Source organism: Abramis brama (assembly GCF_963993115.1).
Source record: "Abramis brama genome assembly, chromosome: 17".
NCBI lineage: Eukaryota > Metazoa > Chordata > Actinopteri > Cypriniformes > Leuciscidae > Abramis > Abramis brama.
The window spans coordinates 24,502,282-24,514,325 of NC_139979.1; the positions used below are offsets into that span (position 1 = coordinate 24,502,282).

Genomic DNA, 12,044 nt, shown 5'->3' on the forward strand with positions numbered 1-12,044 from the left:
ACATTTATGCATTTAGCAGACGCTTACAAAAGAGGAACAAAAGCACTACATCAAAGACCCAGCAATATTTGTTATATACATATAATGTTTATTAGATAACTATAGGAAGCTGAAGAGGAGTAATGCAGAGAAGATTAGTAAAGTTTAGTTAAATAAGTTAAATTGTTAAGTCTTTAATGTAAAAGAATGTGTTTATAAAGTTCATTATGCAAGTTGTTTCTTGATCCAGGGAACATGCAGCTTTTTAAAGATTTCTTATGGAACATAAATAGGCAACTAGAACAAAACCAAACAAAGATTTCACTGTAGCATAAATTCATTCAAAAAATAAGTTATGTATGCAAATGTGTGCCATTGAAAAATTGCTAGCAAAATAAATAAATTACCTGTACATTCAAGACCTTTATCGTCTTTGTTTTTATAATAATATAATATAATAGTCTATAATAGTCTATAATATAATAGTCTATAGTCTATAGTCTATAATAGTCTATAATATAATATAATATAATATAATAATATACAACAGACAGTATTTACCTTAATATTTGCAGCAACAAAATTCTAAATAATAAATAAATGAAAAAATAAATAAATAAAATGTTAATTTATTTTTGAAAATGGGTACTAATATTTTTGTTATTGCATTTTCAAGTCAGGTTTGCTAAAGTGTGCAGCTTTAAAGGGATAGTTCACCCAAAAATTAAAATTTTGTCATTTATTCACCATCAAGCTGTTCCAAACCTGCATGAGTTTCTTTGTTTTGTTGAACACAAAAGGTGTTTTGAAGAATGTTGGTAATCAGACAGTTTTGCCCATTGACACCCATTGACTTCCATAATAGGAAAAAAAATACGGTAACACTTTACAATAAGGTTCCTTTATTAAACATTAGTAAATGTATTAACTAACATGAACTAACAATGAGCAATACATTTACTACTGTTTTTGTTAATCTTTGTTAATGTTAGTTAATCAAAATAAAGCTGTTCATTGTTTGTTCATGTTAGTTCACAGTGCATTACCTAATGTTAACAAGATTTTAATAAAGTATTAGTAAATGTTGAAATTAACATGAACAAAGATGAACAAATGCTGTATAAGTGCAGTTCATTATTAGTTAATGTTAATTAACTAATGAACCTTATTGTAAAGTGTTACCAAAAATACTATGGAAGTCAATGGCTACCGTCAACAGTCTGGCTACCAATAGTCTTCTTTTGTGTTCAACAGAACAGAGAAACTCATACAATTTTGGATCAACATAAGGGTGAGTAAATGATGACAGAATTAAAATTTTCTGGTGAACTGTCTCTTTAACGGTTTCGTGCGTGACGTCACTACACATAGCGCCAGCGAGCGCGTGCTGTATGCATGCTTCACGTCATCAACAGTTTCCGAAAACAATCAGTCTATGCGTTCAGCCACTGTTGATAAAGTCAGCGACTCGCTGAACTATTCCTGCACTTATATGTGTCCGTATACCAAATACATTACGAGCTAATAGTAAAGCGGAGATACCTGCGGATGCGAGTTTGCAGGACAGCTAAATACATCAAACCAGGAGGGTTCTTCCTTCCTCTTTATAACCGGGATTTCGGAGATGGTGTTCTTTACTTTGACAACTAATACATAATAGCAACATAATCGGGTTTCAATGGAGTTATAGTAAGACCAAAGCTAGTGTGTCATATCGCACAGTAACCTCACCTGGGTGTCGGGGTAAAATGGACTTTTAACTCAAGCGTTTTAAAATATGGAGCCATGTTTGCGGGCTGTGTGTCGAGAGAGTCTCAGAAAAGTGTCGATGAAATGCTGGACATGGAGACCCGTGAAGTGCTCGAGATCATCTTTCAAACGCCCTCTTACAGCAGCGTGTGGACGGACACATCACAGCACTCTTCTGCTGAGAGCTCAGGGCTCCTGTGGCACAACACGAGGAACACAGTTATTTCTGTTGCCAGACTTCTCCTGTCGCCAAAGAGCCACAGACGCGTCCCAGGCAGCCCTGTCTAGCGTTGCTCCAGTGTTTGTTGTGGTAAGACAAACATTTGTGCGTCTTTTAGTGTTAATTACACACTGTATCCCTCGGTTTCACAGACGAGGCTTCAGCTAGTCCCAGACTGAAATGCATGTTTGAGCTGAAAGCAACTTGCTCTGACATCTTAAAATACTTCAGTGACACAATGCTATAAGAGCCTGAACTAAGGCCTTATCCTGGCTGAATCTAAGCCCTGTCTGTGAAACCGGGCCGTTATGATTAGAAGGTCATTCACTCACCTTTACTAAAATGCCTTCTCATTCAACAGATGAAATTTGAGCGTGATGGGAATGTGACATCATTTGGTGAGTGGGATGCTTTTCACAAACTCACTGTATGTTCCAGATGTTGGTATGATGTTAGTTCCTTTTCATTTGACCCAAGAAATGTTAATTACTAGTTATATTTGAAAGATATGCTCTTACTCAAATAAAAGCAATATGGAGTATGTTGTCAACTTCTATATTTTTCATGGAAAATACTGTCTTCACAAACAAAAAATGTGCAAAATTCAACTTAAATTTAACTTATTTAATAATAAAGAGAATCATTTAAAATTACTTTGTGCTTATTATCATTAAAAAAGGAAATATTATTAAATTTTATGGAATTTTATAAAAATCTTTAAAATGCAATGCCCCTACTACTACTAGACTTCCCCAGATATTATGAATCTTGAATGTTTGAAAAAAAAAAAAAAAAAAAAAAATATATATTTCTGAATATTTTATTTGTTAAATTGTGTATTTTGTAATTAATCTGTTTTTTTTTCTGTAATTTTTGTGTATTATGAACCCTGTTTTAATTTGATTTAACATTCAATTCATTAATTATAAAGAGAGAGAGAGCGAGCGCGTGCATCCTCTTGTTTTTAATTTTGTTCATTAGTGTTTAATGGCCAGAATTTGCCATGTTAGATTTTTATCGATGGATCTGGCTCTTATTCTGTTCTCTAGAAAAGAAGAAGACTGAGTTGTATCAGGAGCTTAGTTTGCAGGCGAGAGATCTGAGATTCCAGCACTTAACAAGTATTACGGCCCGGAACAATGCCATCATCATACGCATGGAGGTATGGACACACGTCATCACACTCGCAGCTTCTGAAGATTGTTTCATAAACATAAAAGATGATCTTTATCTTATACTTAATACCAAATACAATAAATAGTCTAAAGATGAAAACTCATTTAACTTAGGAAATTGAATATATATTTTTTTGAATTATAAAAGTTTTTTTTCTCCTTTTTTTTTTGATGTGTAGTCCATGAAGGCAGTGGTCACCCCGGAGTGTTTGCTGGTGCTGGATTTCCGTGGTCTTGGCCTGGAGAAATGGCTGGTGTTAGAACTTGGGCCACAGTTGGCGGGAGATGGAAATTTGGCTACTTACTCCCTGCCCTTTGAGTTCAGAGCTCTGGAAGCCATTCTACAACACAGGGTGAGTATTTAAAATAATCTTTTAATAAATAAATAAATAAATAAATAACAATAACAACAGGGTAATACACTACCGTTCAAAATTTGGGCTCAATAAGGTTTAAAAAAAGAAGAAGAAGAAAGAAATCAATACTTTTATTCAGCAAGGATGTGTTAAATTGATCAAAAGGGACAGTAAATATGTTCATGATTTTACAAAATATTTATTTTTCAAATAAATGCTGTTCTTTTTAACTTTAAATCTAAGAATTCTGTAAAAAAAAAAAATGGTTTGCACAAAACAATCTGTTTTCAATACTGTTAATAATGATTCACTAAATTACAATATTAGACTGATTTCTGAAGGATTGTGTGACCGAAGTAATGGCAGCAAAAAAAAAAACAGCTTTTTTTTATTATTAAATGTGAAAATATATTAAAATGAATGTGTTAAAAAATATTTCACAATATTATAGTTTTTACTGTATTTTTGATCAAATAAATGCAGCATTGGTGAGTGAATGCATAAAAAAAATATTGTGATCATAATCTATGTATCATAAAATATATATGACTGAGTTTGTTATTGGTATCTGGGGATCATCATGGCTAGTGTTGTTTCATACCACAGTCTGATCTTTGTCCATGTTTTTGTTCTTGGTCTCTGTGTCTACTTGATTATTTGTCCATGTTTGTATGTGTAATCATGTGTTGTTGCATGTTTATATGGGTAAGCATGTGTTTTGGCGCAGGTGAATTTGCTGCAGATGCGACTGAATGAAGTTCAGCCTCAGGTTCTGGATTGTCTGGAGTCGTTGGTCGACCCAAAGCTCCTCTCTGCCGACCGAAGCAAACTCCATTTGCTCCTGCTTAATAGCAAGAGGTGAGTTCATTAACTTCATTAAAAAGCTGCTCTAAAAGCCTTTCCCTAGCCATGTTGTTGTTTAGAACATTATGTTCCCAAATGCAAGAGGAATTTAACTACACAATTAAGAACCTTACTTTCTTATTAGCTAATCTTAACGAAAGATCGCTATAACATAATATGAAGGGGTAATTGCTATTAAGCTTATCCAGAGTTATAAAAGGATTGTTTTGTTGTGTTTTTCTTGTGTTAATTAGGGATGAGTCAGGATAGTCGTCTCGACCGTATAACAGCTGATTAGGTTGTTAGTAATGTCCCCTAGTGAGTTTATCTAGTTTTTCTTGTCTTTGTATCTGTAATATTTATTTTTGTGGTGGTGATTTGAAGGAGAATGCTTGCTGTGTTTGCGCTTAAGTCTTTGATAGTTTTTGTGGTATTTGTGGCTTCCAAGTTGTCTTGTCAGTTTTGAAAATATGTAGTTTTGCTCATCACTGGGGTTAATAAAAAGTGCCTGGGCCCGTATTCATAAAGAATCTTAATGCAAAGAGTAGCTCCTAGTGACAAAATTCTAAGAAAATTCTTAGAAATGTGGGCGTTTACTCTTAAAATTAAAGAAAAAATCCTAGTAAAGAAAAAAGTAATTCAGGAAGCATCTTAACCCTTAAAAGAGGTTTTAAGGTTAAAATTGTTAGGAGCACGGACGAGGACTTTTAAGAGGCTTAAGAGTTTCTTTAGCAGAGGAGAAAATGGCAGAAAGACGAAGAGGGAGAAGAAATGTGTTGCAGACAGTGGATGACAGTGAGTTAATAAGACGCTATAGATTAGATCGTGCAGGGATCATGTTTGTGACAGATCTTTTTAGAGACACGCTAATATCTCCAACACAGCGCAGAAATGCCATAGCGCCAGAAATGAAAGTAATCACTACATTACGATATTTGGCCACTGGGAAAATTCCATGTTTGATACATTAAAACCAACATTCAAACCACCACTTAAATAGACACGCCAGTAATCAGTGTAATTGGAAAGAGTGGAACAATTTTTATCATTCTAAGCAATCAAATACCTTATAGGAAATTAACAGCATGGAAAATAAAAAAAGGATTTATATACACTTAGAATCTTTATGAATACGGGCCCTGATATTGAACAATCTCTGATAGTATCTAAATAGGGCTGCCCGATGTTGGGAAAAAATGGCATGGCGAAATTGAGTTTTTCTGTGATGGATATTCTCACATCTCATTATTATTAGGCAATATGTTTCTGTGTGGTAGAAAATGATTTTAAAGTCATCGCAGTGTTTCTTTTAGAGTGGAAGCTTTGAAGTAGCATGATCTATCATTTTCTTTGAGAGAAAAAAAACAGGCTTTTTATCTCCCTGCAGCCTTTCAGAGCTAGAGACGGACATTAGAATGTTTAAAGAGAGTCTGCTAAAAATCCTGGATGAGGATGAACTGATAGATGAACTCTGTGTCACCAAGTGGAGCGACCCGCAAGTGTTGTAGGTGACACATCACAGAATTCAACTTCATAGCAACACATTTCCATGTACGCAAATATTCTTGGTGTCAGTGTAAATATCTGATAATTGTTGTGTGGGTCTTTTATCTGCTGGTGTGCCTGTGTTTGTATGTGGGTATGTGTTCACATGGAGCCAGTGAGGAGAGTAGTCTGGGTATAGATCACGCTGAAGAGATGGAGTTACTGCTGGAGAATTACTTCATGCAAGCAGAGGAGCTTGGCAACAAAGCCAGAGAGCTGAAAGACCTCATCGATGACTCTGAAAGCGTCATCTTCATTAACCTGGATAGGTACACCAGCGGCAACCACATCTTCTGTAATGCCATTTTTAACTGCTCTAGGGCTGTACCTCATGATGCAATACACATCAAGAGACTGTACGTATGTCACAGTCAGAGCGTGTGAGCGAAGCGGGGATATTTCTAAGGATTGCTCAATTTTGGCCTATTTTTCTTCTATCATTTGTCTTCTTTCAGACTTGTAGAAAGTGAACATCCAAAATACGCATTTTAATGTTATTTATTACACTTTATCTATTTGTGTCTGTAGATTTCATTACATTGCATGTCTTTTAAAGGCCATTTTCTTCCAGAAATCTCCCCTTCAGCAGCACTTACATGCTTTGTAAGGTTTGTCCAAATACTATTCACCTGATTTATATTACATTTTATCCCTAAAAACATGGTGAACATGTTTTTTCCCAGCAGTGATAATAAAAGATTTCCAAAATTACCTCTATAAAAACCTTTAACTGTAATATGTCATCAAAATTAAACAAAAATTTTGAACCTGGCTTCATCCAATATTAAAAATTCTGTTCTGAAGAATGTATGCAAATTATTGCCAGCTTAATTAGATAATGCATTCTTTGCATATTTAATCATAACATATTGAAAATTTGTAATACAAAACATTTGTTTTAATGTACTGTGATTCATCAACTGGGGGAAGTATGGCGATATCGATTAGTTCCCATATTCACCTGCGTGGTCTTGCCTTAAATTGTCTTTAGCCATCGGAATGTCATGATGCGCCTGAACCTCCAGCTCACCATGGGAACCTTCTCCCTCTCCTTATTTGGTCTGATGGGTGTGGCTTTTGGAATGAATTTAGAATCTTCCTTTGAAGAGGTTGGTACCGTTTTTCTACAGTTTACCGCTTTATTACTGTGTACTGTTTTACTTCAGTGTTATAGCCAGCATTGTGTGCAGTGTTATCAATCTGAAAGTCTCGCATTGCCAGACCTTCAGCCTGACGGCAGAAGCTCTGAACTCCATAACAGCTTTCATTGACCAAGGACTGCCCAGAGGCTGTATAACTGACATATAAAGCAACCAGTCGTGTGAAAATGTAAAGTCGATGTCCCTACATTAAACTCTTGGACACTTTTTAAAGAGTCTATACCGCAGACTTCACATATTTAACATACTTTTGAAAGTCCAGTATTTTATTGATCCTTGTAAGCACTCATTGTCAGTTGTCAACACACCGGCTTAGTTTAAAGAATGTTTAACAGTTTCCCGGAAATACTGTAGAATTCAACCAATCAGATGACGCTTTAAACTCCCGAAGTGTTTCCAACAGGGTGAGACTATCTGTCTGACTGAGAACATGTTGTTTATCGACCCACACTGATTTGTGTGTGTGTGTGTGTAGGACCCACGTGTGTTTTGGTTAGTGACCGGGCTCATGTTCCTGGGCAGTGGACTAATCTGGAGAAGACTTCTCTCTTTCCTGGGCCGACACTTAGAACCCAGCTCTCCGCCTCCTGTGCGTAATACAACACTCCATGTGTGCTTTGCAACAGCTCTACAACTTTATAGTGATGATTGTAACTTTTTTTTTTTTTGTCTTTTGACAGATTCCCCCTGTTTGGAGGAAAAACCACATTGGCACCTTAAAAGGAACAGACGTTAAACCTGGAATTAGATGATAGTGTGACTCTAGTATCTCCGAATTATATGCTGTATTTCTCACCTTGCTCACCTCAGCCTGATTTAAAATCACATTTAACTATTCAGGTCCTATGTGGTATCATGTTGACAGTTTTTATCTTGCTACGTGACATTTGTCTTGCAGTATATTTTGGGATAATCCCTCTATTTATTGTTGTGAATATTTTAATGACATAATGATCCGATATCTTTTATTGACTGTAAAGTGTCTGACATACTTTCAAAGAGCAAAATGATCTGCCACTAACTCAGATTCCCTCGTTACCCTTTAAAAAACAGATGTTTATGAATAATATAACTTTAATAAAACATTAAAAACTTGTATTTGTTGTGTGTTCTTTATTTTAGGGATTTAGAATAAAAAATCGGATGTTTTTGCAGCACTAAATCACTTGTGTATACATTATTCAAATTAAAATGCTCTGAACCTCTATTTGCATAAAAGCGCTCAATAAAAGTAGTGTATAATGCATTATGTAAAGTGTGCTTGTATTTTGTGTGCTTATATCGAGCAGAACAGCAGGGGGAGACAAACTCCCACTCAGAAAATGTTCACTCAGATAGGTCCCAGAAGGTGATATTACGGACATTATCTTTCATATAATGAAAACTGAAAATAATACAATCTACAGTAAAAGATGAAACGTGTTTTAAAAGGATTTTATTACATTTTCTTAAAAATAACCAATGTTGGGTAAGTTACTCTAAAAAGTCATGAATTAGCTACTAGTTAATTTTATCTTCAGCAGTGTAGGCTACTTTACTAATTACTCTCTCTAAAAAGTATTGCATTACTTATTATAAATTATGTTCTAATTCCCACATTAACCTTCACCAGTTGAAAAATACAAGGATAGACATGAAACTGCTCTTTTTAATTCTTTCAAATAAATAATATGAAATTCTATAAATTATTCTTGAACTGACCAAGGTTACATTAAAAAAACATCTTCGGCTGGAACTCGGCTTGCGTACGGCCGTTACCGGAATCCAGTGATTATAGTATATAAAGTTATAAATATGGATCTTTTTCTTACAGAAGCGCATCGCTTCACTTAAGAAGGCATTTATTAACCACCTGGAGCCGTGTGGATTGCTTTTATGATGGATGGATGTGCTTTTTTGGGCTTCAAAATCTAAGTTACTTTTCACTCCCATTATAAAGTTTGGAAGAGCTATGATATTTTAATATAACTCAGATTGTGTTTGGCTGAAAGATAAAGTCATATACACCTGGCTTGAGGGTGAGTAAATGATGGGACAATTTTCATTTTTGTGTGAACTAATATTAAATTGCAGAAAATTAAGAGTAATCTCTTTTTACTTAAAGTAATTAATGACTTAATAATGTCATACTTACATTACTTACACCCAGCACTGGAAATGACAATGGTTAAACAACAACCATAGTTTGAGCTAAAATACAATAGGACTGTTATTGTTACTACTCTGTAAAACATAACTAATTTAGGATCTCCTAAGAAGATTTCAGAATCTTTGCCATTTTGTATCTTTGTTAATGACATTAGTGGCTGATTACCATGTGATTACAGCAACAGCTGTTACAAGCAAATAAACTAAACAATAATAACTATGATAAGCAGTACATTTTATTAAACTTGTAGCCTGTATGGCTTTGTAATTGACAGTACATCATTTATGTAAGATGTTATATGGTTTCTAGTTGTTTTAAAGCAGTGGGCCGGGGCTCACTAGGGGGCACAGCAAATTTTCCAAAATCGACGCTGTTGATCATTTTGAAGTCTGTCTCAAATCCCAGTGAGTGAGCTGCACACAGGCACGTTTACTGCCGGAAATTACGACAAAATGATGTTCAGACATGTCAGTCTGGTCCAAGTCCTATTAATCAAGTGTGACGCAAAAATCCTTCCCCGTCTAACATAACACCCCCCCCCCCACCCCCCCCTCCTCACCCCCCCCTCCTCTCTCTCTCTCTCTCGCTGCCTCACATGGACCCGAGACATCAACATCGCATCAACACTCTCTCAGTAGTTCCCGTTTGGAAAGGCAAAAGAGAAGTTTGATCAGGTGGATCAAAACGCCAAACATCTCTCGAAAAGGATCTTGCGTTTGTGTTTTAGGTGAAACTGTAAAAGAGACGGAAGAGAGCAGCTGGTTTAAGGAGCGCAGACGAGTGCCATCCACGAATTCTTTCCGAAAGACTTCTTTAAGGGGAATAATGAGGAACATTTGGATATTCCTGACACTTTCAGCAGCTGTCTGCTTGTCCAGCGACAAGGTGAGTTTGAGCTGAGTTCATGTTGTTTTTTGCGCCGATCTAAAATTTGATGATGTACATTCTTCCTATGTGGCATATACTGTAATGATAAACATATTGTGTGGAGTTGTTACGACAGACATAATGCATATATATTGCTTATTTTATACTGTTTAATTGATTCTTAACATGCATCTTTTGCTTCAGAAAAAGTGTCAACTTGGTCTTGGGAAGACCTGTAAAGCCCATCATGATCATATTATGAGATTGTTGTAACACCAGCATGATGGTATTATGTAGTAGATATTAAAGTGATAATGCTCATCCTTTTACACGGATGTCCAAACTTATAATATATATATATAGGCTATATATATATATATATATATATATATATATATATATATATATATATATATATATATATATATATATATATATATATATATTCTTAAAGAGAACCCTGAGAAAGTTACAGAGTACTCTAATGACAATTGCATTTCGATCTCAGAAGAGTCACTTGAACACTTAAAAATAAAGGTTCTTTATTGGCTTTGATGGTTCCATGAAGAACCTTTAACGTTCATGGAATTTTTCCATTCCACAAAAGGTTCTTTATAGTGGAAAAGGGTTCTTAAGATGTTTTTTAAATGTTCTTCACATTAAAAAAAAAAAAAAAATCTTTTTAGAACTGTTGACTGAAAGGTTCTTTGGGGAACCAAAAATGGTTCTTCTATGGCATCGCTGTCAAACCCCCTTTTGGAACCTTTATGTTTAAAAGTGAAGTTCAGTGTCACTTTAAAAATGTATTGGCCTTCTGGAGCTCATATTCAGTGTCTCACTGAGACAACCAGCTAATGAACCCTAATCTCCTCCTGAGAGAACTTAATTTCTCAGCCAGTTTTCCTCTAGGAATCCAGATGAGTCGACTTTTATCAGTTCTGAAACTGAAAACCACTGTGTCGCAAATCAAATTCAGATTAGTCTTGGTTCAGTTTCAGAGCTCTGAGCCATTGAAGAGAACAATGGGATTTAGTTTATGCGAAGAATTTCAATTCCTGCTTATCAGAGATTGTTCCTCACTGTAAAAAATAATATTATCAATAAGTTATGACAACATATGTTTTTACATTGCTTTAACTCATCAAATTAAGTTAAGCAGTTTTCAACTTTTTTTATAAGTTCAACAAGATTCAACTCATTTTATGTGATTTAAGTTGAAATGACTTTAACATCCAAGTTGATTGTACTTAGAAATTTAAGGCGGCAATTTTTTTATTATTCTGTGTGCGAACTAGACTGCAAAGCAACGAACGCAGCGCATCGATTCCCAATAGCAACACTGCTTTCAAAGTGCTATCAAGCAAATTTGCAGGTTGCTTCAGGGCGCAGATCTGTGTGTGTTAATTACCTTTAGCTCTCAACTGTGATGAAGCCCATTACAAAGAAGCAATAAAATCAAGCCACCGCAGTGTAATTTTACTGGAAGATGTTTGAAATTGTTGAAAGCTTTTGCGCAGTTGTTCTAATACCCTGTTTATTGATTTGTTGTGTGAGTGAAGCAACTGCCCTCGTGTTTTCAGAACGTCCTGAAATAAGGTCTTCTTTCCCTTATCCTTTATTAACCTTGGCAGTGAGTTTACTCTTCAGTTTGACCCTGAGATCTAACAAGTTGCACCACATCTACAGTTTTATCAGTGCTAATCATTCATAGTGGGTAAATAGTCTGTTCAGCCTTATTTAAGTATTAGCCAATCTGTTTCAAAAGATGAAATCTTATTTCAACATTAGAGGGATTGGAATATTAATGCTGTACTTGTAACACTAACATGTTTTCAAAATCAGAAGTTTTATAGGTTATTCCATGATTCTTAGAGCTAATGAAATTAATATGAAAATGACAATAAGTGGTTCCCCATTGGTTTTCATTCCTTGTGCTGTTCCACAAAATAATGTCATCGTAATATGATGTAACCAAACATAAACTGTACCCATTGCCAAGAC

General features: G+C 35.2%; 2 protein-coding genes across 4 annotated transcripts in view; both read left to right on the plus strand.

Moving 5' to 3' along the window:
* Window positions 1-1,342: 1,342 nt before the first annotated feature.
* Window positions 1,343-8,123, plus strand: mrs2 (magnesium transporter MRS2). 3 transcript variants are annotated; one of them, XR_014603279.1, is made up of 11 exons: window positions 1,343-2,038; window positions 2,310-2,346; window positions 2,998-3,110; window positions 3,303-3,476; window positions 4,207-4,337; window positions 5,710-5,826; window positions 5,984-6,136; window positions 6,424-6,475; window positions 6,859-6,976; window positions 7,503-7,616; window positions 7,708-8,123. XR_014603279.1 is itself a non-coding variant. In XM_084089819.1 (10 exons), the coding sequence occupies exons 1-10, from the start codon at window positions 1,757-1,759 to the stop codon at window positions 7,777-7,779; spliced, it is 1,311 nt and encodes a 436-aa protein (XP_083945945.1). In that variant the 5' UTR covers window positions 1,343-1,756; the 3' UTR covers window positions 7,780-8,123. The 3 variants fall into 3 exon arrangements, 1 of the variants encoding a protein (XP_083945945.1); XR_014603280.1 differs by having other exon boundaries at window positions 6,439-6,475; XM_084089819.1 differs by lacking the exon at window positions 6,424-6,475.
* Window positions 8,124-9,755: 1,632 nt separating this feature from the next.
* LOC311067042 (syndecan-2-A-like) overlaps window positions 9,756-12,044 on the plus strand; it is a 29,752-nt gene continuing 27,463 nt past the window's right edge. The window contains exon 1 of the mRNA XM_084088594.1: window positions 9,756-10,061. Within this exon, the coding sequence (XP_083944720.1) occupies window positions 10,002-10,061 (60 nt within the window). The 5' untranslated portion in view covers window positions 9,756-10,001. The remainder of the gene's footprint in view (window positions 10,062-12,044) is intronic.